The sequence below is a fragment of the Odocoileus virginianus genome, chromosome 17 (assembly GCF_023699985.2).
Source record: "Odocoileus virginianus isolate 20LAN1187 ecotype Illinois chromosome 17, Ovbor_1.2, whole genome shotgun sequence".
NCBI lineage: Eukaryota > Metazoa > Chordata > Mammalia > Artiodactyla > Cervidae > Odocoileus > Odocoileus virginianus.
Window position 1 is genome coordinate 40,490,789 of NC_069690.1, and position 26,347 is coordinate 40,517,135.

The window sequence follows — 26,347 nt, forward strand, 5'->3', positions numbered from 1 at the left end:
TAACATCCTGTGGGACATTTTTTTCCCCCTCCTGTCCAGGATCGCATTCAAGATTGCTTATTGCATATAGTTGTCATGTCTCTTTAAGGAACCATTTGTCAGTCTCTCTTTGTTTTTCTTTGCATTGACATTTTAAAAATAATTCAGCTCCTCTGTTTTTTAAAGGTAAAATGTATCTTATTTGGGGTTTGTATGACATTTCCTTATGATTAGATTCAGGGTGCACACCCCTGATCAGAATTCAAAATAAGTAACCTTGTGTCCTCCTCAGAGTATCACATCCAGAGGTGTGCCGCGTCCACCTTGTCCTCCTTGGTGGCAGTAATTTTGGTTGCTTAGTCAAGGTGGTGTCCAGTTTCTCCTCTGATACGGCCTTTTAAAAATGTATTCTGTTCCCAAGCATGGTTCCCTTACTTTAAGCATTTTAAGATGCAATGAATAAAATAGCTTTACCTTCCTCCTGTAATTGGTTTCCCACGACATGCTTTTCTTGTCCCCATTCACACTGGAAGAGCAGCAGTTCCCATGGTTGTGTTACCAAGCGTCTCCTCCATCCAGAGGTCTGGCCCTCTGCTCTGAGGTGAGGTTCAGCCCCATAGCATGAAGCAGAACAACGTGATGTTTGCTCTTGGATTCTTTCAGAACACATATGACCGCTGCCCCATGGAGCTGGTGCGCTGCATCCGCCATATTCTGTACAATGAACAGAGGCTGGTCCGAGAAGCCAACAATGTGAGTGTCCTGTGGGCTTGGGAAGTCCTTTCTTGCCCAGCTCTTTCTGGGCCCAACTTTGTCAGGATCTCTCAGGGTGCATCTGTTGGTGTCTGTATAAACAGAGCCTTGTCCTAAGAGCGCAAAGGAAATAGGAAACTGATCTCTGATCTTGACTGCTTGTAACCTTGATGAGATTGCAACCACAAATGTGAACAATGTGTTCACAACTTGTTCACAATGTGAACAAGTGCAAAATAATTTAACCCCAATTGAATAGTGTTTGAGGAGAGGCACACTTATATTCAGGGATCCCTGGTGGTTTAGTTGGTAAAGAATCTGCCCACAGTGCGAGAAACGGGTTGGATCCCTGGGTCAGGAAGATTCCCTGGAGAAGGGAATAGCTACCCACTCCAGAGTTCTTGTCTGGAGAATTCCGTGGACCAAGGAGCCTGGCGGGCTACAGTCCATGTGGTCATAAAGAGCTGGACACAACTGAGCGACTCACACACATGCTTATATTCAGGTGAGATCACTTAAGAACGGCCCCTTCTCGGCCCCCCTCAACCCGGTGTTGAAGGAATAGATCCACCCAGGCCAGGTCAATGACTCGATCCACACCGCCCTTGTTGATGCCTCTCCCATCACTTCACTTGGGGTCTCCAGGATGCCGCCCCTGAGCAGTTCACGCTCTTCGCCCAGTCATGAGGTCTTGAGGGAGGACACTGATGACGTGTTCACACAGCCGTGTCCCCCACTGTGCCCCCAGCACCTGGCCCGGTTGGCGTCCAGTGAATGACTCTGAAATGAGGGAATCATCATTATTAGTAGGAAAACTCCTGAGACATGCTGAGTTCTGGTCTCCAAAGAGAACTCAGATGTCTCCTATGTGTAGGTCAGAGCCTTTCTGCAGCACTTTATGAAGATGCCATAGCTCACCAGGTCTCCTGTTGCTCCTCTTCTTCCCACTCTGCCCCAACGCTCACAAATAACATTTGCAGTTCTCTGACTCAAAATTTAGCTTTCGGCATCTCGGCCTAGTTATAGTGCAGTCATCGCCCTTTCTCTGGGACTAAGGCCTGAGGCTTCCTCCCATCCTCACTGCCCAGCTCACTGCCACCCGCACTGTCTGCTCTGTCTCCAGGGTACTTCTCCCGCTGGAAGTCTCGCCGATGCCATGTCCCAGAAGCACCTTCAGATCAACCAGACATTTGAGGAGCTGCGATTGGTCACGCAGGACACGGAGAATGAGCTGAAGAAGCTGCAGCAGACTCAAGAGTACTTTATCATCCAGTATCAGGAGAGCCTGAGGATCCAGGGTGAGCCTGGTGTGGGAGGGTGGTGTGTGTCCGGAGGACTTGAGTGAGGACTGGCAAGAAGCTGGTTGGCTTAGAAGAGAACCAGTTCTCCATTTAGAGGCGTTTTCCTCTCTCTGGGGTAGCAGAGAATCCTTTGCATTGAAGGCAGCGCCGGAGGCTGAGGCCTTGGAAGGGACAAATACAGGCACTGGTCCTGGGAGAGAAGGTGGGGTCTCATTTTGGTCCCCCACCACATCCAAGGAGCTGCTGGTCTGTGAGGAAAGGCATTTCCTCTGTGGGAAGGGGCACACAGACTAAGGAAACAGTATCAGATGGCGCTTTGTACGTGCAGGCATTTTCATATGTGCAGGCATTTTCAAAGTGGTGCTTTATTGAAATGGTAAACTCTCTGAACAGGTAGACTATTTGGGACATAGAGCTGTGTTCTACAGCCTTTTAGTATTGTTTTGTGCGGTTATTCAGGCAGGCTGTCCTGGGGCAGAGCAACTAGTGCATCTCAGTTAGCCCTGTAGACAGAGGAGCCCCTACCTGGGGTAAAACCTGCTGGTGCCTGGAAGGTGTGGAGCCCCACTAGCACCCCCTATTGACCCTTCAGAGTTTGGCAGTGTGACTTTAATACAGGTGTGCTTGGGAGATGCCAAGGGTTTGGTTCCAGACCACTACAATAAATATTGCAGTAAAGCAATTCACATGAGTTTTTTGGTTTACCAGCATATATATGTTATGTTTATACTACACTGTAGTCCAGTAAGTGTGCAATGGCATTGTCTAAAAAAAAAACTGTACGTACCTTAATTTAAAAATTGCTAATGATCCCAACCTTCAGTGAATTGTAGTAGTAACATCAAAGATCACTGGTCACAGATCAGCATAGCAAATATAGTAATAATGAAAAACTCTGAAATAGTGCAAGGATTACCAAAATGTGACACAGAGACAAGAAATGAGCCAATGCTGTTGGAAAAAAACAGCATCAATAGGCTTGCTTGCCACAAGGTTGCTGCAAGCATTCAATTTATATTAAAAAAAAAAAACACAGTATCTGTAAAGTACAATATATTGCACCATGATAAAATGAAGTGTCCCTGCAGTTTCCTCTCCCTGGTTACATGTCCTGCTCAAAATCTCAGAGATGCTTTAGCTCAACCAGTCAGCCATGAAAATACATGTGCATGCACATACCATGTCCTTCTCTACTACCATGCCTGTGGGCTCCATTTTAGAACTGTATTAATACCACTTATTCTTTTTATCTTCTGTGGAAGAATATAAATTTGTTGAGAAGGAACAGTTTTTTATCTCTATACCTTAAGATTTGTTCTTGTTGTTGTTGTACAGTCACTAAGTCTTGTCCAACTCTTTGGACTTCATGGACTGCAACATGCTAGGCTTCGCTATCCATCACCAACTCTCGGAGCTTGCTCAAACTCACGTCCATCGAGTTGGTGATGCCATCCAACCATCTCATCCTCTGTCGTCCCCTTCTCCTCCTGCCCTCAATCTTTCCCAGCATCAGGGTCTTTTCCAGTGAGTTGGCTGTTCACATCAGGTGGCCAGAGTATTGGAGCTTCAGCTTCAGCATCAGTCTTTACAGTGAATATTCAGGGTTGATTTCCTTTAAGAATGACTGGTTGGATCTCCTTGTAGTTCAAGGGACTCTGAGGCCAGCACAGCCCAAGTCAGAGCTGGTGTTGAGTAAATGATGGCAGATGACTCTGGTATGTCTTCCTCCCATCTGTATCCATACCAGGCAGACCACCTCCTGGATTAGGGAACAGGAGACTTCAGCCTCTTATTTCTACCTAAGGCCATTGACTGGCTGACAGAATTGATGATCCTATTCTTAGGTTTTCTGTTTCCTACTTGTGAGGTTTGGGTTTGTCACCATCATGCAATGTCAGTTCAGTCTCATTTGTCAAGAGCACCAATCAGAAACACAGATGACTGATCTGTTTGTGTGAGGGCAGTCTCAGCTCCCTCCAGTGGAGCAGACAATTGCCTCACATCTCCTGGCGTCCTTCCCAGAAGCTTCTGCAATTTGCCAGGAGAGACCTAAGTGGGTCACTTGCATAAAGAAGCCAGGTCCCAGTGTTGGGATTATCACTGTCTCCCTGTGGGTGGCAGGATTCCGAGGTGGCTGTCCAGATTGCTCTGCTCTGTTCCTTGCCTGCTCAGTCAGTCCCCTGCAGTCAGAATGGAGCCCTATTTCTAAGTTCCCTTCTCGTTCTGGGCTTTCCTGGCTGAATAGAGTTGCTTTAGTCTGTCCCAGCCTTGTGCGTCCATAGGACAGGGTCTCAGCCGTGTGACATGGCCCTCAGAGGCCTGCCAGGACTTTGACCGAGACTTGCTGACTGACGCTCACATCTTCTAGACTCAGCCCCAGTGAGACCCCTGGGATGTTCAGAAAGGCCATTGGTGAGGATTGGATGCCACACTGGGGACAGTGATTACCTGTGGAGGGAGGGATGGGGTTACCAGCAGGGGAGGGTACAGGTGCTTCACCGTGGAAGTGCTTGATTTCTTAAGCGGCTTCTTGACACACAGGTGCTCCTTGTATCATCCTCTCTACTTCCTGTGTCTTAAGTGTTTCATCACAGGTTGTTTGCAGAGGGCGTCGGTGAGGCCTGGTTACATGTTCCTGCCATTGATGAGCTGCCTGAGAGCTGGTGTGGAGAGAAACTGCCTCTCTCTCCTGAGAGACTCTCACTGCCTCGTGTCCCAGTGGCCCCAGCTCTCTCTGTGTCTCTCTTCTGGTTGGTCAGCTGAGCTCGCAGTGACTAACCTGGATGAGCATGTTAGGGACCTTCACCGCCTGAAGAAACCCCCCTTCCCTGAGGAGAGGCTGCCGAGCCTGGGAGACAGGACAAAGCCCGTGGAGCAGAGCCTTCTGACGAGGCTGTGCCCGTGAGGTTGGAGCTGAGAGCTGCTCCGTCAGCCTTTCATCCCCTCATGTAACCCATTAACCATGACTGACTTCCCTCTGGGGCCAATGGTGCCAGGCAGCTTCCTGAGCATTTTCTGTCTCGTCACTTATTTAACCTCCCAGCAGCTGCTGAGGTAGATGCCTCGTGAGACTCCCCTTTTACAGGTGGGGAAACTGAGGCATAGGAGAGTGGGGTGACTTGCCTGAGATCACCCACCTGGTGAATGGCGGGGTTCACTTCAGACCAGACACGGTGGCTCCAAGCCAGCCCCCACATGGGGTGAGGAGGGCTGATGGGGCTTGGCCAGGGCAGGCTCCTCCTCAGCTGTCCACCAGGCTTCCGTCTCCCCACGCCCCGAGGGGAGCTGAGTCAGGGCACAGGGGCCAGAGCCTTCTCATCTCTGGCCCCGTTGCTGTGGAGCCCGACTGGCTGTGGGTCAGACCTGTCCCCTCGCGGGTCTTGCCTCCAGAACAGATGGGCCCCCGGCTGGCCCCGGGAGGTCATGTCGTGGTGTCCTGTCCCCTCCTCCAGCTCAATTTGCCCAGCTGGCCCAGCTGAACCCCCAGGAGCGACTGAGCCGGGAGACGGCCCTCCAGCAGAAGCAGGTGTCCCTGGAGGCTTGGCTGCAGCGCGAGGCCCAGACGCTGCAGCAGTACCGCGTGGTGAGTGGGCTCTGCATCCCTGCCCTCCCACGGGGGCGGTGACGCCGCGAGCTGTCCCGGGGACCCCAAGGGAGGCAGAGAGCCAGGAGGAGAGCGGGACCCGGCGGGGCAGGAGGCCAGGGCCTTCTTCCCCGCGGGGCCTGAGGGGCAGAGTCAGTCTGGGAAGAGGAGGCCCTGCAGGGCTGTTCTGAGAGCCCAGAAGGGCTCTCTGAGCCACCGTCCGACCCTCAGGAGCTGGCCGAGAAGCACCAGAAGACCCTGCAGCTGCTGCGGAAGCAGCAGACCATCATCCTGGATGACGAGCTGATCCAGTGGAAGCGGCGGCAGCAGCTGGCGGGGAATGGCGGTCCCCCTGAGGGCAGCCTGGATGTGCTACAGTCCTGGTACCGGGGTTGGGGGGCAGGGAGGGGCAGCAGGGGCTCAGAGTGATGCTGCCAGCTGCTGTTTGCTCCCATGTCTGCACGAGCAGCTGGCTCCCTCTGTCTGGGCACAGGTCTTATCCCACCAGTGGTTCTGGTTTGATGCTGATGCTGGTCTCCCTTCCTGTGCCCCCTGCCCTGGGAGGGGCATCACTGGCTTCGATGCTGGGGTGGGGGCCAGGTGGCAAAGTGACGCTCAGGCTGGTTGGACCCCAGTCAGCATCGCTCCTCCTGGGTGTTTCTCTGGGTTTCTGGAAGGCAAGGCATCTCTGCTGTGTCCAGGGAATAGGCGAGGTGGCTCGGGTGCCAGGCCTTCCTGTGGGTGGAGCTGGGTATGGGCCTGGTCCCCACCCGAGTGCCTGCCAGCTTCTGGCCGAGAGGATGTGGGTGAAGCCAGTGTCCTTCCCTTGGGCCTCGGGGCTCGCGTTCAGGTGTGAGAAGTTGGCAGAGATCATCTGGCAGAACCGGCAGCAAATCCGCAGAGCCGAGCACCTCTGCCAGCAGCTGCCCATCCCCGGCCCCGTGGAGGAGATGCTGGCTGAGGTCAACGCCACCATCACTGACATCATCTCAGCCCTGGTGACCAGGTGACTGCTACCTCCTGGCCACACCCCTGGTTGCCCTGGGTGGGGGGCAGCAAGGTCTTTAAAGATGGGGAGCTCTAGCTTAAATCCTTCAGTTTCTGCCTCACACCCTCATCCCATCCTCCTCTGTCCCCTATTGCTATGGCCTCTTGCTGTTGACCCTACCAGTTTTTCTCGTGGACACTACACGGACTTTTGTCTCCTGCAATTCGTTTTAGTTGCTGAGATCCTTTCACTGCCTCCCTTCCCACCAGCTCCCCCGGCTCACAGTGGCCCCCAGGGAGGGTGGACTGCCCCAAGCCCTCCCTTCACCTGCTCAGCCCGGTGCAAGGCAGCCTTCCCACATGGAGGGAGTGTCCAGAGCCCTGTCCCCTGAGGCATCTCCTGTCCCCGCAGCACATTCATCATCGAGAAGCAGCCCCCTCAGGTCCTGAAGACCCAGACCAAGTTTGCGGCCACCGTGCGCCTGCTGGTGGGCGGGAAGCTGAACGTTCACATGAACCCCCCCCAGGTGAAGGCCACCATCATCAGCGAGCAGCAGGCCAAGTCACTGCTCAAGAACGAGAACACCCGCAAGTATGTTGCCCTGGAAACAGAAGGAAAGGGATCCCACCTCCTGGCAAGTCTAGGCCTGGCCCTTTGTAGGAGCGCCTCTCCTAGCTCTCAGAGAAGGAATAAGGGTGTTCTTGCGTAAAGAAACTCTGATACAGTAGGCATATGTCTAAGGAAACTTCTTGTGTGTTTTATGTATGTTTACTTCTTATATCATTTATGCAGCTGAACCCCCATTTCCTCTTAAATGACTCGAGTTTTTGACAGTCTCCTTTATTTCCTCCCACCCCTAATATATCACACCCCCTTATGTGTGCTGAGACCCTGTGTGGGCATGGAGTTGAATCTGTCTCCCATTTGCAGTGATTACAGCGGGGAGATCCTGAACAACTGCTGTGTGATGGAGTATCACCAGGCCACAGGCACCCTGAGCGCCCACTTCAGGAACATGGTGAGGACGGGAGAAGAGGAGGAATAGACTTTCCCTCTAGTTGCTTGAGGGCTTTATCCTCTCATCTTTCTCCTTGGCAGTCCCTGAAACGAATTAAGAGATCTGACCGTCGTGGAGCAGAGTCTGTGACAGAAGAAAAATTTACCATCCTGTTTGAATCACAGTTCAGTGTTGGTGGAAATGAGCTGGTTTTTCAAGTCAAGGTATGTGTGTGTGTATACTTTATATCCCAAAAGAATTGTTTTTCATTTATTTTTATTTTGGAATTCATTTATGTTGTGTTAGTGTCAGGTGTACCTACTTGTGATTATTGATGAATAGAAAGTGAGGAGACCTCATCCTTAGGACTCTGTCTCTTAGATTCTCTTAAGACATGAACAAATAATAATGAAATGAAATAGCTAGAATTATGGGTAGAAGTGAACCGAGGGACACATCACTCAGAATGGATTTGAGCACAGTTATTGTTAAATTTTAGACATTAGTTTCTTGCTATTTTTTTCCCAGAAATGTCTCCATATTCTTTCTCTTTTCTATCTGTTCTCTAACTTCAAGAAACTTACTCTATACTTCAGAAATATCTAAGAAATATGTAAATCTCAAAATGTCATGCAGAAATATCTCTGCTAAAATACCTTAAATTTCTAAGACTGTGCAAATGTGATGTCTTGTTGTTCCTGGAGCCATTCCTGTTCTGCGTTTGAGGGTGACATTTACTGAAATGGAGAGAGGATGCACGTGTTGTGATGGAAACAAAAGGAGAGAAGGGCAGAGCATGTGGCTGTGGACTCTCAGCCCTCCCCCGTTCTCTTTCAGACCCTGTCTCTCCCAGTGGTGGTGATTGTTCACGGCAGCCAGGATAACAATGCGACGGCCACTGTCCTCTGGGACAACGCTTTTGCAGAGCCTGTGAGTGCATTCCTTGGGTCTGAAGGTCTCAAGACCTTGACACTGGTGTCCTGAGTCCCTGTCAGTCTCTTTATCCCCACCAAAAGGCTTAGAAAAAAAATGCTGTGTTCCTTAGGAGGCAGAATGGAGAACATGTGGAAAGTAGAATGAGCAGGCGCTTGAAGAATGGCCAGGGTTTCAAGTCAGGCCCCATCATTTCCTCACTCTGACCACAGGAAATTCACTTGACCTGTCCGAGTCTAAGCTTCCCATGAGTGTCTGCAACACAGGGAGAGTAATGCTCCAGAGTGGTGTTTGGAAGATTCATCCACAAAATGCTTGTCACATAGTCAGTACTCCGTAAATATTATTTTGAATCCTGGGTAAAACCATGCATGGAGTTTGGGACTCCCCAGTTTCTTCTAGCGGTTGTGTACTTTATCAGGAAGTCACTTTTGGTTAGAAGTTGCTTCCTGTCATCGTCCCTCCAGTGACTGAGGGTGACATTTCATGTCTTTTCCAAATTTTGGCTCTGTGACTCATCCCAAGTCTCAGGAAGAATGAGATGCTCTGTGTAAAGGAGTGAGTGTGATTCTGCGGATGTATCACCTCAGCACTGTCTGGGTACCACTTGTGTGTGGCTGGCTTGATCATTTTCAAAACATGTCAGTAGACAGAGTTCTGTGTGGTGCATATTTCCAGTAGAAATTAGTCCAAAGAACCTGATGAAAGGTTATACTTGTTATTTGGAACATAAAAGTGTGTCCTTCTCTAATGTGGCTCTAATGTGAAGAGTCTGACTTGGCATTTTGCACAGGGCTCTTTAGAGAACAATATTTTTGCATCAGGGATGAGATTTTTAGCAGAAATTCTGCCATGCTTATGCTATAAACCCTGCGTTTGAGGCTCTTTTAAAAAACATCTACCTTAGGAGCTCGAAGAGAGAATTTGACTGATTTGATTTGATCAAATCCTCTCTTGGATTTAATTGATCCAAGAGAGGATTGGTAGGAACAATCAATTAAGAAGACAACTATTCACCAATGGACTAGACTTTTTAATAAATAAAGTTATGTATAGAAATATATATATATAAACACTTATATATATATGAGAGAATTTGAGTAAGTGAGAATCAAAAGACAAGGAAAAATTGAAAATTTTTAAAAATATCTTGGGGACTTCCTTGGTGGTCCAACAGCTAAGACTCCATGCTCCCACTGCAGGGGGCCTGGGTTTGGTCCCTGGTCAGGGAACTAGATCCCACATGCTGCAACTAACCCAGTACAGACAAATACAAATTAAAAAAAAAATCTGCCTCTGTTTGTCCTGATGATTCTCCTGGATAGGATTGCCACATCTGCTCTCCTCTCCCTCCCTGCCTGTCCCCAAACCTCACTCCTTGTGTAACTCTGGCATCTCCTGCCATATGTCATTCCTGAAGTATCTTATCTAAATAAATAAGCATTTTTGACATTTTCAGTTAGGTTAATAACTAGTATACATCTTACTGTTTTTTTTTAATTTATTGAAGTATAGTTGATTTACAATGTTGTGTTAATTTCTGATGTATAGCAAAGTGTTCAGTCAGTTCAGTCGCTCAGTTGTGTCTGACTCTTTGCAACCCCATAGACTGCAGCATGCCAGGCTTCTGTGTCCATCACCAGCTCCTGGAACTTGCTCAAACTCATGTCTATCGAGTCGGTGATGCCATCCAACCATTTCACTTTCTGTCGTCCCCTTCTCCTCCTGCCTTCAATCTTTCCCAGCATCAGGGTCTTTTCAAATGAGTCAGTTCTTCACATCAGGTGGCCAAAGTATTGGAGTTTCAGCTTCCAATGTATATTCAGGACTGATTTCCTTTAGGACTGACTGGTTGGATCTCCTTGCAGTCCAAGGGACTCTCAAGAGTCTTCTCCAACACCACAGTTCAAAAGTGTCAGTTCTTCGGTGCTAAGTTTTCTTTATGGTCCAACTCTCACATCCATACATGACTACTGGAAAAACCATAGCTTTGACTGGACAGACCTTTGTTGGCAAAGTAATGTCTACTTTTTAATATGCTATCTGGGTTTGTCATAACTTTTCTTCCAAGGAGCAAATGTCTTTTAATTTCATGGCTGCAGTCACCATCTGCAGTGATTTTGGGAGCCCAAGAAAATAAAGTCTGTCACTGTTTCCATTATTTCCCCATCTATTTGCCATGAAGTGATGGGACTGGATACCATGTTCTTAAGTTTTTTGAATGATGAGTTTTGAGCCAACTTTTTCACTCTCCTCTTTCACTTTCATTAAGAGGCTCTTCAGTTCCCCTCACTTTCTGCCACAAGGATGGTATCATCTGAGTATCTGAGGTTATTGATATTTCTCCCGGCAGTCTTGATTCCAGCTTGTGCTTCATCCTGCCTGGCATTTCACGTGATGTACTCTGCATATAAGTTAAATAAGCAGGGAAACAATATACAATCTTTACGTACTCTTTTCCCAATTTGGAACCAGTCTGTTGTTTCATATCTGGTTCTAACTGTTGCTTCTTAACCTGCCTACAGATTTCTCAGGAGGCAGGTAAGGTGGTCTGGTATTCCCACTCTTGAAGCAAAGTGTTTATATATATATATTCTTTTCTGTGATGGTTTGTTGCAGGATGTTGAATATAGTTCCCTGTGCTATACAATAGGACCTTGTTGTTTATCTGTTTTATACATAATAGCTTGTATCTGCTAATCCCAAACTCCTAATTTCTCCCTCTCCAACTCCCTCTCCCCTTTCTAAAGTTTCTTTTCTTTGTGAGTCTGTTTCTGTTTCATAAACAAGTTTGTGTCTTATTTTAAATCCCACATATAAGTAATATCATATGGTCTTTGTCTTTCTCTTTCTGACCTCACTTAGTGTGATGAGCTCTAGGCCCATTAGTATTGCTACAGATGGCATTGTTTTTAATGGCTGAGCAGCATTCTGTTGTATTTGTCCACCACACCTTCATCTGCTCACCTTTCGGTGGACGTTTAGGTTGTTCCCATGTCTTGGCTGTTGTAAGTAGTGCTTCTCTGAGCACAGGGGCGCATGTATATTTTTGAATTAGAGTTTTCTCTGGATATATAGCCAGGAGTGGGATTGTTGGATCTTACGGCAACTCTTTTTAGTTTTTCTTAAGGAGCCTCCATCCTGTTTTCCATAGTGGCTGCACCAATTTATATTTCCACCAGCACTGTAGGAGGGTTCCCCTTTCTCCACATCCTCTCCATTATGCTGTTTTAGAACAAATACATACTTGTGGGAATTATTCTACAGATGTATTTGCCTATATGTGAAATGACATGAATACACTGCAGCTTTGCTTGTAACAATAGCCAAAGACTTAAGGATGATACATAGGTGTCCACCAATGGAGATCTGGTTAAATATATTATTGTTCCTCCATACTGGAGAATATTTAGCAGCCACAAAAGAAAATGGAAAATTTCTTTATGTGCTAATGTGAGGTCTTTCAGATAAAGTATTAAGTGAAAAAAAGGAGATGCCGAATATGTGGGTTTTATATTTTAAGAAAAGGAAATTATACATATTCGCTGATAGGCATAGAATAACTTTGTTAGTATACACAATAAACTAGATTACATGCTTTGGGGAGAGAAACTAGATTGCTGGCAGACACAGATAGGAAAGTGATAGGAAAGTGACTTCACTGTATACCCTTCTGTGATTTTAAATTTTATATCATGTGAAGGAATTGCCTTTTCCAAAAAAGATTTATAATAAAATGAAGTACTGTGGCTGAATGGGATGAAAGCAGTGTTTAATAAATTTATATTCAAATCTGTTTCTCAGTAAAATCATCAGCTCACAGTTTCTACTCTTCCATACAAGTTATTTCACTTTGAGCTAGCGTTCTTGGCAGAAGGAGTCAAGAGCAAGGATGACACTTGAGCACACATGTATGAACACACACACAACACACACACACATCCTCTCCATATACCTAGAGAACCAGTCTTGTAGACTTAGACTCCCTTTGAATTTCCAGTATCAGAGCCAGACCTTGGTCATGTTTTTTTTTCATGACTATTGAAACATGACACATCCAGCAGCTCACTTACAGAATCGCACAGAAAGCACAAGGTTACCTTCCAAGTTGTGAGTGAAGAAGATAAGATGGATCCTTCTGAATTTCACGAAACTGCACACCCCAAGGAAGTTTGAGTTGACACTCAGGCTCAGCCAGACAAGTATTTGTAACTCCATCCAGTCCCTGGTGTTTTTCTCTTGCGCATCAAGGGTATAAATCATGCGACTGTTTTCTCCTAAGGTTTCTGGCTTCTCTCCCCCTCAGGGCAGGGTTCCGTTTGCGGTGCCCGACAAAGTCCTGTGGCCGCAGCTGTGCGAGGCGCTCAACATGAAATTCAAGGCCGAGGTGCAGAGCAACCGGGGCCTGACCAAGGAGAACCTGGTGTTCCTGGCGCAGAAGCTGTTCAACAGCAGCAGCAGCCACCTCGAGGACTACAGCGGCATGTCCGTGTCCTGGTCCCAGTTCAACCGGGTGAGGGACACACCACCTGCAGCAGTTAGATCAGCCCCTGCAAACCCGATCAGGAGCCTCCCTGCACCAGGCCCTCACTCCTCCTGTCCCTGATGTGATGTGCCCGTGACGTTAGGAAGCTTCTGAACAGGTGGACAGCCTCATACATTTTATGTAGAAAATTACATGCTTGAATATTTAAGCAAATCGGGTGCACTAGCATGCAGCCAGTGCGTTTTCTCCTTTGTAAAGGAAACAGCAAAGCGAACAGTAACGTAACTCATGAGAAGTAAAGCTTTTGTGATGATCAGAGCTCCATGGCTCTGTCCCCTTGACCCTCTGATGTTCCTTGATGCATAATGCAAAGTCAGGCTCCCATGGAACCCTCAGCCCAAGAAAGAGGATGCTGATGAAGGAAATTTAAGTTGATTTTAAATTGAACTTTAATTTCTTTGCTTACACCCCCACCCCACTTATTTTAAGTGCCCTAATTCAGAGATTTCATAGTCTCTGAATATGTCTTTTTTGAATGGTTATGTGCCAACCAGCTGGCTAAGAGGTTTGCTGGTGATCAGAGGAGCTTTGCTAGGAGAAGCGGGAGGCCCTCATGGTCTGTCTTTGCCATTGCAGTACGGCTCCTGCCTTCCAACAGGATCAGATCACTCCATTTGGCTGATAATTGTTGGTAACACCCAGATGATGGAGTGTTCCCTATAGCCTCGCGGTGCGATCTGATGCAATTCATGTTTACGCATCACCATAGCATCTTGTTAAGGGGTGGGCTTGGATGTAGCAGGCCTGAGATGAGGCCTGACATTCTGCATTTCTCAGAATCTCCTGAGTGATGCTGCTGTGGTTCATCACAGGCCACAATCACAACCAACAAAGGACTAGTCAGCCCAGATGCAGGGGAGAGGGTGTGTGGCTAGGCCCACTGAGTGTTGGTAATTGCTTTGTGGTGTTTTCCCCTTCGCCCGTCTTTTCTTCTCTGCATTGTTTTTTGGTTGTAGGACTCTTTGGTCAAACTCAGGCAGGCATCTATATTTGTATGTTCCTGACAGTGTGGATGTTTTCCATTTAATTTGTCCAGTTAAAGCGTATCCAGGCAATCAGACCCTGAGTGTGGCTTTTGCCTTCTTGGGTTCACTGTTGTCTCTCCAACCAGGAGAATTTACCCGGACGGAATTATACTTTCTGGCAGTGGTTTGATGGTGTTATGGAAGTGTTAAAGAAACATCTCAAGCCTCATTGGAATGATGGGTGAGCATTGTCATTTACTAAGTTGGCAGTAGAGTGGCAAGGTCTTCCTTCTTGCATTGAAACATCACACTCTGCTTCTGTCCCTTTGGCCTTTATGATCCAGGGCTATCTTGGGTTTCGTGAACAAGCAACAGGCCCACGACCTGCTCATCAACAAGCCAGATGGGACCTTCCTGCTGAGGTTCAGTGACTCTGAAATTGGTGGCATCACCATTGCTTGGAAGTTTGATTCTCGTGAGTGTCTCTCCCTCTTTAGGACATCTTGGCTCTGGTTAGGTGCTTACATTGCAGAATTATTATACTTTAACCACCAGTTCATTGAGTACTTGTTATTATTCCTTGGGGCCAGTACTCATTACAGGAAGCACAAATGGATAACCATGACACAACTGCAGCTGGTGTAAAATCTTATTATGGGAAACACAAGCACTAATTTTGAGAAATACAAATGGACAACCTGACATAGCTACCTTTGTAATGTAGTATCCTGCCCAAAGTCTCAGCTGCTTCACCTTTGAACTTTTTGCCCTATTATTCAACCTTGGGCTTATTTCAGTAAAGAATTACTCTGTTATTTGGAGTCATTAGAATGGAAATAATATGCTGTTTTCATTGTTCCCTTATCCTAACCTAAGGTTACGGCTATTGACCATTTTCATCTGGAAATATTAGTTCTTTCCTCTGATCCTCACAGTCAAACGAGTAGCATGGTTGTTTTTGGTAACTTAAAGGTTTTAATAGCTTTTAATAACTCTCACACACCCTCTGGCTATGGACACGCTTCTTGTCTCTCTTACGTGCTTTTGTACAGGGAATCAGGGGCTGGAGTCAGCAACAAGTTTCTATAGGGAGGGAGAGAGCACTGTTTGAACTGGAAACTGCCTGAGATCATTAGATCTCAAGGGAAGTGGGGTATGTGGTACCCGCTTATCTACCCATGACTTTTAAAACTGCTTAATCCACAACCCACGGTTATTTTTAAATGGAGATTTTTATTAGGACAATTTTCATCGAGAGCTTTATTTGTAGTCTCTTTGGGTTTTAAGGTTTCCTGTTCACAAGTCATATTTAGACCATGATTATTCTGTCTGTTGATCTAGAGGAAAGAATGTTTTGGAATCTGATGCCTTTTACCACCAGAGATTTCTCCATCCGCTCCCTGGCCGACCGCCTGGGAGACCTGAGTTACCTTATCTACGTGTTTCCTGACCGGCCCAAAGATGAAGTGTACTCCAAGTATTACACCCCAGTTCCATGCGAGCCTGCCACTGGTAACAATGTTCGCATTCTGATTTGGTTTTGTTGTGATTTGGGGCTTTGTTTTAGGTGTATGTGTGTCTGTATCTGTATGAAAATCTGTACAGTTAATACCCAGTGGTTGCTGTTTGAGCTTTATGCAGGGCAGATATAAATCCCAGCTGTTTTCTTTAGTCAGACAAAAAACATATCCACCACCAGCCCCAAATATCAAACTGAAGGGAACAAGTATCTGTTTGAATCCTGGCTTTTAATTCTTTTGAGTATTTTCCCAGAAGGGAAAGGACTGCTTTATATGATAATTCATATGATTAACTTTTTGAGGAGCCACCATAGTGTTTTTCTAGCAGCTGCAGTGTGTTACAATGTACAAGTTTAGAGCAAACAAAATTAGGAAGGTAAAATTTTGTTTTTTAAAACAGAGATGGTTTAAAAAAAAAAGAAAAGAAAAACAGAGATGGTTTTATTGCTTTCTGAGCATAAAAGTATTATGTATTGATTGTAAAATTTTCCAGAATAGTATAGAAAAGAAAACAGATATCACACGACATTCTTATCTCATCCACATAAACAATTTAGTAAATGTTCTTCAGTCCACATAGCTGGGTTTTCTGCATCCAGTCACCAGAGGCTTATTGAGCACTTCCTGTGTGGGGATTACAATCTAATAGCAGAAGGAAGACAATAAACAAGTAAATAAACGTATCTATTTAGTGATGGCCATTATGAAAACAAATAAGGTGAAGGGATAGGGAGTCCAAGGGAGGTGGCACTTCACGCGCGTGGCCTGAGGAGGCAACGTCAGAGCTGAGTGAAGTAGGAGGTCACACACAGATCTCAAGAGAGAACACTCTAAGCCGAGAGAACAAGAGCAGAGACTCTGAGATGGAGCGAAGTTGGCGTGTTTAGGAATATCTCACGAGGATCCAGGAGGCTGGAACTGGATGAGCAGGGGAGAAATGGCAGGAGATGAGGCCAGAGCAGCAGGAAGGACCAGGTCGTGGCGGGTTTGGGTCATACCGTACATCATCATTTATGACCTGATTACTCTTCCTCTGAAAAATACATCACAGGCAGAGTTACAAGCTAGTAAATATAAACTAACAGCATCGTTTTAACAATAGCCTAGACTTCATTGTATGGTGATTCTGTGTTGGTTATTTAAGATACTTTGAAGTTAGTCACGTTTTTTTTGTGATGATTAATAGCGAGATAACTGGGCACCTGCATCTTGTTCAGCTTGCTTCCTTAGGACAAATTCCTAAAGTCAAATTTGAGACACATGGTAGGTGCTTTTCAAGCATTTTGACACATCTTTCCAGAATTGCCCTCCAGAAAGTGAAGTCTGTTTCCATTCTCACAGATGCCTGTCTGAGAGTCTGTTTCTCCATCCTCCTCCTGCCAGGCATAGAGTCTCTTCATCAGCTTCCTGTTTGCCAGCCTGACGTGAGATCTTACGTGTCAGGGCATACACATGAGATCTTAGTTCTTATTTTTCATTTCTTTGATTCTTCATAAGCTCAAAACATCTTTTCATGTAATGGCAGTAATAACAGTGATAATAAATGAAGTAATAATAGCAGCGAACGTTTGTTGAACACTTACTTGCGTACCAGACACTTTTCTGAGCACATTTGAAATAGTTTCTCTTTTAATCTTCAAGCCAGGCCTGTGCAGTAGCTACTGTTCCCATCCCCAGTTTCATTTGAGGCGCTGAGGCCCAGAGGAGTAAAGTGACTGGTCAGAGGTCTCATAGCTAGGAAGAGGCCAAGCCAGGGTTTGAGCTCAGTCTAGCCTGTGCTTCTTAAGCTCCGCATTATTGGCCATTTGTATTTTTCCTGTACATTCCTATTCCTTGTTCATTTTTCTTTTGGAGTTCCTTTTTCCTTAATGACATGCAAGGGTTTTTATGTAGTAAATAAAGCCTTTATCATATATAGCAGAGATTTTTTTCTTTGTGTCATGGTTCTTTTAACATTTAGGTTTTGTTTTGCTGAAGTGCAAAGATGTGTATTTTCTACATAGCCCAATCTGTCGACCTTTTTCCTTTAGAGATTCTGCCTTCAGTATCATGCCTTCCCACCTGGTTATATTTCTAGGTGGGGAAGTAAGCCAAAATATTTTTAGACTTATGTGGTATTTTGGATTAAACCTGCCACTGCTTCTTTTTATGAGCCCAGCTAATCTAGGTTTTCAAATGTTATTTTTATAGCATTTCTTTGTTTCTTATCTTTTCTGCCATTCTATAAAATTCTCTGTAGACAGTAAAGCACAAAAAGTATGCAATATTATGAAAAGGCAGCCACTGACATTAGAAGCCCCAGAAGAAGCAGGTCAGGATAACAGGCAATGTGTGACCCATGGCGCGGTTCAGTCTCTTAGACTGAGTCATCCTTCTGACCTCAACGGAATCTTCGCTGTCTAATATAGTTAAGACATTCTTATTGCCTTCCTCACACACCCAGGAAACAAGACATCACCGACTTCAGACTATTACATTCCTAGTACCGACCTTAGCTGGATTTCCATAGCCAGCCTTTTGAGAAGGTAACTCTGCCTTATCCCCTCGGTTGATCCCTAGCCTACCACATCCCAGAGAGGATGCTGTGGAGAGTGAGACACTGCAGCAGCAGTATTTTTTTTTTAACCAGCCATGCAGCATAAATGGTACCCACTGGGAGGCACAACCATCACATGACTCCCAAGTACAAAAACCCACACAAAGAACACGCAGACACCTGACAAAGTGACTTTCCATTTCCTGAAAGAGTAGAAGTTCAGAGCAGAGTAACTCCCAGGATCCTTGAGTCAGATTAATTCCCTTCTGATGCTTAGATTTTTCCGTATGACCCCTGGCAAGTGTTGGTCCACCTTCCCTGTGAATACCTCCAGTGATAAGGAAGTCATTTCTTCCCGAGGCTGTTTCTCTAGAGCCCAGTGGTGACAGCATTCTTCCTTGTCTGATTGAGAAGTTGTCCAGTCGTGACCTCCGCAAGCTGGTCCTCGTTTTGTTGCCAGACCTTCTGTATCTGCAGCTTGAAACTTTTGAAGATATGTTTTCTTTTTACAGTGAGTGTGCAGTTAATGCTTGATTTAGATTTGTATTGAAGTTTACCTCTTTTATGGTTTAAAGAATGTATTAGCATATCCTAGCCAACTTGGAAGCTCTCTTAGCTTCCATTGTCAGTATTGAGGCTTCTCCTCTTCTGGGTCTTCCTAATGAATTAAAATATGTGCTTGTGGGACTTCGCTGGTGCTTCAGTGGCTAAGAGTTTGCATTCCCGATGCAGGGGGCCCAGGTTTGAGCCCTGGTCAAAGAATTAGATCCCACATTCCGCAACTAAGCCAAAATTAATTATTTTAAAAGACTCCATGCTGCCAATGCAGGGGTTATGGTTTTGATCCCAGGCTGGGGAACTAAGACCCCACATGGCACACTACAAGACCAAAAGAAATGAGAGAGAGAAATGAAAGACACGCTTGTACCAAATCCTAAGAGAAAATGAGGTGATTCTGTCTCATCCTAAGAAAAGACGGGATTCTTAAGGGAGACTGCATTGTCATTTCATTTGAAAACTTTGGTTCTCATCACCATCTTCCCCACTCGGCAGCTAAAGCAGTGGATGGATACGTGAAGCCACAGATCAAGCAAGTGGTCCCCGAGTAAGTGTCCGGTTCGGCTCTGGTCTCCTGCTGCCTCTTCTGTCCTCCCCTGCCTCCACCTGGCTCTCCTTACCCCCACTGCCTCCCCTCCTATTCCCTCCCCCTGCCCCCACACACACCTGGCCCAGCCCTGGGGAGGGACCTGGGCCCTGGTCACGAGGGGACTGGAACCCAGGGCCTGGCTCCCACATCCAGAGCCCTAGGCTCAGTGGCCATTGTCCTTCCACACCTGAGAAAGGCACAAAAGTGCCCCCTCCCCAGTCCCCCCTGCTGAGGCTCCGCTTCCTCCCACAGGTTTGTGAGCGCCTCTGCAGACTCTGCGGGAGGCAGCGCCACCTACATGGACCAGGCTCCTTCCCCAGCCGTGTGCCCCCAGCCTCACTATAACATGTACCCACAGAAGTAGGTTGTGTTCTCATCATGGGGCTCCGGGGGGAGGAACTGGGCATCCAGCCTGAGGCCTGGTGCCCAGAAGACTGATGGCAAGGACACCAGGACTGGTCTGGGTCTGAGACCACCCAGGCCACGTGCCCAGGTGGGAGGGAGAGATTTGACCACAGGCATTGGTAGTATCGAACAGGGTTGGGCAATGTCACCTGCTCTGCTCTTCTAAAGTGGAGATTTTTCTGGCCCTGTGTAAGAACCAGATGGAGTTTAAGTATGTGCGGGCAGCCACTGTTGAGGCTGGGTAGGCTGGGTATTTCAGTCTGAGTCACTGTGTCCAACCAGCTGGCAGACGACTCTGCCCCAGGGTTCAGGTTGCCTTACTGGTTGCCCGCCAGGCCTGGGCCAAGGGTACAGGCAGTCTGAGCCTCTCACCTGGCGGGGCGCAGGGTGGCCTCCGCCGCTCCTTGTTGGCCTCTGGCCTCTCCCTTCCCTCACCCTCTCCGCTTTTCCTCCCAAGCCCCGACCCCGTCCTTGACAACGATGGTGACTTCGACCTGGACGACACGATGGACGTGGCGCGGCGTGTGGAGGAGCTCCTAGGCCGACCCATGGACAGCCAGTGGATCCCCCATGCACAGTCGTGACACCCCACCCCCCCGCCCCGTCGCATCTCTAGCTTCTTTGTCCTCGCCAGAGGAGTTACTTTTGTGGATGTTTTAATTCCATGAGTCGCTTCTCTCTGGAAACAATACTCATAATGTGAAGTGTGAATCCTAGTTGTGACTTCAGTGTTTCTGTGCATGGTGGCACCAGTGAGGGCGTGCAAGTGTGTGTGTGAGTGTGAGCGTGCATGTCGTGCTGCTTCTCCCCCTTGCTGTCCAGAGTTTAGCTGCGGCACTGGGGCCGCAGACAGAGGCTCTGGCTGTCTGAACCTTGTGCAGAATGGCAGTTAGTTCCATGACCTGGAACTGGGCCATGTGTCTTGAGGTCCAGTGGCTCTGACTCGTGGCTCTTCAAGTGAGGGAAGGACATTCCCATCTGGTGTATTTTTGTCAGTGTTTGCCAAGCCATTGATCTATACCCATGATTGTCTGCTTTTCTTCTGAAGCGTAGAAACTGCCTTGTGACGAAGAAAGTCAGTCCTCCCTCCTTCCCTCTCCCCCAGCCCCCGTTTTCCTGGGTAGGGATGGGAAAAGAAGGGACATACAGTAGTGGTTGGGGCGAGGGAAGTCGTGGCTTTCTAAATAACTGGTACCCACCTTATGTTCTCCGCTTCCCAGGCTCACTCCCACGCCCCGTGGAATTGCCACTTAGTTCCTATGTGTGTACACATGTGCAGACACGTTTGATGAAGTAGAGGAAAGACAAGGGGGTCACATAACCAGAGCATACAGCGTTGATGTCCTTTATGTCGTGGCCGGATTGAACGGCCCGGCCCTGGCTCACGGGCTCTGAGAATGTCGCCTTGTTCCCCGGGAACAGCCATCAGTCTGCCCGCCCTCCTCTGCGCTGGTGGAGGCGCAAGCAAGGCTTTCTAAAGGCATATTGATGACGGCTTTTTGCAAACGTTGAATCGTGTTTTTGTGTCTAAATTGGGACTTCTCGGTTTCCCCTTCTCGCCCTAATTTGACATTAGAATTCTTTCTCCCTGCGTCAGGCCCTGTGCCTTTGACTCGCCGCAGGTCACATCTGTTCCCTTCACTGTCCACACACAGTGTCTTGGGGAGTAGGTGGCTAGAGTGTGGGCTGAACCTAGGACCTGTGTGTTGCCCACCTGGGCTGGGTGCTGGGTGTCAGCATTGGGGTAATTTGGGGAAACGCAGCCAGCAGGTTTGCTGGGAAGTTTGGTAAGCTCAAAAACAAAGCAAAACAAAAAAATTCTCAGCATAATTTTGTCCAAAATTTCTTCCATAGCTTTACACCAGAAGGAAGGAATGGGCTGTGGCAGGCAGGTGGGAAAAGGGGGGAGGCAGGTATAGCTTTGGGGTTTAAGCCTGTAAGGTCACCCCAGCTCCCCTCAAAAAGAAGGGCCTGACCACACCCAGGAGGGAATGGCCCTAAAAACATTATTTTTATACATGTGGGGAAATGAACATATTTTTTCTACAAAATTAACTTCTGAATTTATCAGTGTTTTAATGTTAAAGGAAAATATTTCTCTGTAGTAAATATTTATTGGAAGATGACTTTTTAAAAGCTGCTCTTTGCCCTAGCTTAGTTTCGTACACTGATTTATCAATATTTTTCTATGCTGGGCGGTAGACTGTCTCTGCCTCTGATGACCAGGCTGAGCCCTCCATGGATACCAGCACTGAGTAGCAGCCCCTTACGTCCTCAAGATTTGATTAAAATCCCCGCCTCCCCCTCCCCGCCCCCTCGCCGAGGATGGGAGTGTTGGGGAAAGGTGGAGAGGAAGCCTCGTTGCCCCTGTCACCCAGGCACCTTGAGTGCCAACCCTGGTGGCCCCAGCAACCCCAGGGGCAGGGAGTGACATGCTTTGAGATGAGCGGTTGGCCCGGCCCCAGGCAGGCCAAGGGCCGAGCTGTCACTGCATTAGCACCGGGGTGGAGAGAACGGGTGCCCAGGAGAGTGGCTGCCCGGAGCCTGGGGGTTCCTGCACGTGTCCCACGGCTGATCTGTCCTCAGTTTTCCTGAGACCGTGTCTCCCGATAGGAGAGATTGTGACTGAAAGGCGCACTCACTGTCTGCATATAGCTTCTCTCTCCTCCCTGTTCTGCAAACCACAAGGAGAGGCGACGGCAAGTCTCGACTGCCTCAGCCCCTTGCTCGCTCCCAGACACACACACACAAGTCACCAAAACGTTTCAGTGTACGGTGTGTGCAGGGCTTTGTAGTGGGTGAGGGGGAAGACTAAAAGTGAATATAACTTAAAATAGCATACTTTTTTATAATTTTTCTTTATAAAACTTTGTGAAATTATTTCAGATACATATTTTAGTCTTGACGCAGATTAGTATATAGCCGCCCAAAAAAAGTATTGTGTACAATTTGGGATAGTCACAAAATTGTGTATTTTATGTTACAATAAATACTTCTCTCAGTAGACAATATGGAGTCCTCTTTTTATTTCGTTCCGCCAGGTGCTGAGATAGGGTGGTTTTGACGGGGAAATATTTGAAATCATCAGTGTGACTCTGAAAAAAGGAACTAGTTGGGCGTTGGCTGCCTCAGAGCGTGTGTGTCACCAGCTTTGATGGCTAATGGGGGCATTTCTTACCTTTCTGTTTATATGAGGTTTTGAAAATTAGAATGATAGTCTTTATCTCCTATTCCTGTTAGAAAGCTCATCCTTAAAACTCAGCGTGTTCAGGGGATTTCCCTAATGACCCTGGGCTAAGACTCTTGAGTTCCCAATGCAGGGGGTCCCAAGTTCAATAACTCATCAGGGAACTAGATCCCACATGCTGCAACTAAGAATTCACATGCCACAATTAAAGATCCCTCATGCCACAATGAGATCGAAGATCCTGTGTGCTGCAGCTAAGACCCGGCACAGTCAAATAAAATTATTTTTTTCAAGTGTCACTGGGGGCTTTGCTGGTAGTTTGGTAGTTAACAGTCCACCTTGAATGCAGGGGACACTGGTTTGACCTCTGGTTCAGGAAGATCACACATGCTGCAGAGCAAATAAGCTTGTACACCACAACTACTGAGCCACACGCTGCAACTACTGAAGCCCAGGCTCCCAGAGCCCGTGCCCCGCAACAAGAGAAGCGGCAGCAATGGGAAGCCTGTGCACCACCGCTAAGAGTAACCCCCACTTGCCACAACTAGAGAAAGCCAACCTGCAGCAGCAAAGACCTTCCATGTAAATAAAATTACGTTTATTTACTCAAACGTAAATAAATCTTCAAAAGAGAAGTTTCACCGATAAGGTTTGGAAAAAAAACAGTGATGGAAGAGATAGGGAAAATCTGAAAGGCTACAGCTAACAAAGCCCAGGGAAAGGGGACAGTGTCAAAGATAGTGACTGGGAATACTGTCTGGGTTTGGCACTAAAGGGGCTGTTGATGACCTTGGTAAGAACAGTCTGTTAAGACGGGGACACAAGCTGAGCTGCAGAGCACTGAAGAGTGACGGGAGTTCCACTCCTGGTGTGACAGCGTGAACAGCTCCACACACCCACCCCCGCAGTGAAACTGGTGACCATTGTTTTCTGAAACCCGCCCGTTTGAGGTCTCCTAAGGGTATGCAGCAAATGAAGAAATGTTTACTCAAGAAAATACAAAATGTGGTAAGAAGAGTGAGCGTGGTGTTTGAACCAAGACCCAGAAGGACAGAAACTCCAGACCAGTGCAGCCAGGAACACAGAGCTCCCTCTCCCCATAGCTCCCAGTCAGAGGGTTACCATCTGGGAAAGCCAGGATGCCAGCTTTTCTCATCCTGCCCCCAGCCCCCTGTAGCTGATGCTAAGTTCTGGGTGATACTGCTGAAAGGTAAGGTACTCCCTTCTGCTTGGCCCCTTCTGGTAGGATGGATACTTTACCTTGGGCCAGTGCTGCTGAGAGGCCTGGAGCCCTGATCACATTTGCCCAGGTCCATAAGGTAGTGATTCCACCATGGGAGAGGCAGGCCGGGAAGGACTGAGGCTGCTGATCACACCCACCCCTCAGCTTTTTTTTTTTTCCTTTTTTGGCTGCACCTTGTGGCGTGTGCAATCTTAGTTCCCCAACCACAGATCAAACCTGCACCCTCTGTGTTGGAAACTCGTAGAGTCTTAACCACTGGACAACCAGGAAAGTTTGAGCATTCAGCTTTTGAAGTGGGCCCATCACTCAGAAGTGTGCCATCATCACACCCACAACACCAGAGCTAAGGCTCAGAGATTTTGCTCCAGTGAGGAGAGGCAGGTTTAAAACAGAGGGAACTGACTCCGTTTTCAAGTTCAAACTCAACTGTGCTCTCAAAAACTGGAGGTTGTGGTGAAAGGCTGTTGGCAGGAGACCCATAGCTTCATTGGAGACAGAGGCCAAACTGAACTGCCTAGTTTGCTAGAAAAGATAAAGGGGAAAGATAAAGCAGGAAGGAACTTTCTCTCTTGGGGTCAGAACAAATCTCAAATACTGACCTTTGAAACTATCCCTTCAAAGAAGCCTGCGTTGGATTGGATCAATTTGTGGAGTCATTTATTCCCCAGCACATTGTTAGCAGATCAGCCAACATCTAGTGTGGTGTTAACAGCTGGGTGTGGTCAGGGAAAGAGACACAGAGATCCTTGCAAGTCACTGTCGTCCTAGGGTGATTATGGGCTTAACTCGGGTCTGCACCCACCTAAGGAGCAACATCAGAGGCTCCACACTGTGTAGCTGGGTGGGCAGTGGGGAGCAGACAGACTCACTAAAATAATCCCGCCACTCACTGAACAAGTAAACTTGTTTACCTGGACCAGAAACAAAGAATTGCTAAACTGGTTTCCAAGGTGGCTGTACTGTTTTACATGAGGGTTCTAATTCCTCTACATCCTTGCCAACACTTGCTATTTTCTGACCTTTTTGATTATAGCCATCTAGTGGAGTGTGATATGACTTGAGTCAGTTCTAGTTTGCATTTCAAATACCTGATGACTAATGGTGTTGAGCAGCTTCATCTGAAGCCCTGGAAAATTCACAAATATCTGGAAACTAGACCATACACTCCTACAAAACCAATTGAAAAAGAAAATAAAGTTGAGGTAGTCACACTTAGGAATTTCAAAACTTATTACAAAGAAATAGTAATCAACGAAGTGTAGTGCTGGCAGGAGGACAGACCTATAGATAAGTGGAATAGAATTCAGAGTCTAGAAAGAAACCCATGTGTCTGTGGTCAACAAATTTTTGACAATGGTGCCAAGACCATTTGTGCTGGGACAACTGGATAGTCACATGTGAAAGAATGAATCTGGAACCTTACCTTACATCATATATAAAAATCAATTCAAAGTGGATCAAAGATTTAAGTGTAAGAGCCAAAACTGTAAAACTCAAAGAAGAAAACAGAGCTTCATGACATGGGATTTGGCAATGATTTTTTGGCCATGATACTAAAAGTATAGGCAGCAGAAGGTAAATTGGACTTCATCAGAATTAAAAACTTTAGGGAATTCCCTGGCTGTCCAGTGGTTAGGACTCTGAGCTTTCATTGAACCAAGCCCAGGTTCAATCCGTGGTTGGGGAACTAAGGTCCCAGAGTGCTGCAACTAAGTATTTTGGTACTATGACACAGCCAAAAAAAATTTTTTAATTGTGCAGCCAAAGACACTATTGGGACTTCCATGGTGGTCTAATGGCTAAGACTCCATGCTCCCAATGCAGGAGGCCTGGGTTCAATCCCCGCTCAGGAAAATAGATCCCACAGGCCGAAAATAAAAGTTCGCATGCTGCAACTAAAGATCCCACGTGCTACAACTAAGACCCAGTCAGCCAAAAAAAATAAGTACTTTAAAAAAAGAAGAAAGACACTGTGAACAGAGTGAAAAGGTGATGCACAGAATGGAAAAAATATTTGCAAACTATATGTCTGATAGGGGATTAATAGCCAAAATATATAAAGAACCCTTCAAGAACAAAAACTTTTATTAAATGGGAACATGACATGAATAGACATTTTTCCAAAGAAGATACACAGGCAGACAACAAGCACACAAGAGGATGCTCAGTTGTTAGGGAAATGCAACTCACTCCCGCAAAGAGATGCCCATCGGGTTGGCTATTACAAAAACCAACACTCAGAAAACAGCAACTGTTGAGGGGAT

The 26,347-nt window shown here is 46.9% G+C and overlaps 1 protein-coding gene across 5 annotated transcripts in view; it reads left to right on the top strand.

Annotated features, from left to right (window-relative positions):
• LOC110133808 (signal transducer and activator of transcription 5B) overlaps positions 1-22,662 on the top strand; it is a 65,396-nt gene extending 42,734 nt beyond the window's left edge. For 4 of the 5 annotated variants that reach the window (XM_020887997.2, XM_020887996.2, XM_020887998.2 and 1 more), the window contains 16 exons: positions 643-732; positions 1,856-2,030; positions 5,486-5,616; positions 5,848-5,999; positions 6,467-6,622; positions 7,016-7,195; positions 7,535-7,622; positions 7,703-7,825; positions 8,439-8,531; positions 12,841-13,047; positions 14,192-14,286; positions 14,390-14,520; positions 15,387-15,557; positions 19,155-19,206; positions 19,501-19,608; positions 20,111-22,662. In XM_020887997.2, coding sequence (XP_020743656.1) covers positions 643-732; positions 1,856-2,030; positions 5,486-5,616; positions 5,848-5,999; positions 6,467-6,622; positions 7,016-7,195; positions 7,535-7,622; positions 7,703-7,825; positions 8,439-8,531; positions 12,841-13,047; positions 14,192-14,286; positions 14,390-14,520; positions 15,387-15,557; positions 19,155-19,206; positions 19,501-19,608; positions 20,111-20,237 — 2,079 coding nt within the window. In that variant the 3' untranslated portion in view covers positions 20,238-22,662. Of the gene's footprint in view, positions 1-642; positions 733-1,855; positions 2,031-5,485; positions 5,617-5,847; positions 6,000-6,466; positions 6,623-7,015; positions 7,196-7,534; positions 7,623-7,702; positions 7,826-8,438; positions 8,532-12,840; positions 13,048-14,191; positions 14,287-14,389; positions 14,521-15,386; positions 15,566-19,154; positions 19,207-19,500; positions 19,609-20,110 lie in introns of those variants that run through there. The other variant, XM_070479480.1, reaches the window with a different exon arrangement.
• Positions 22,663-26,347: the final 3,685 nt, after the last annotated feature.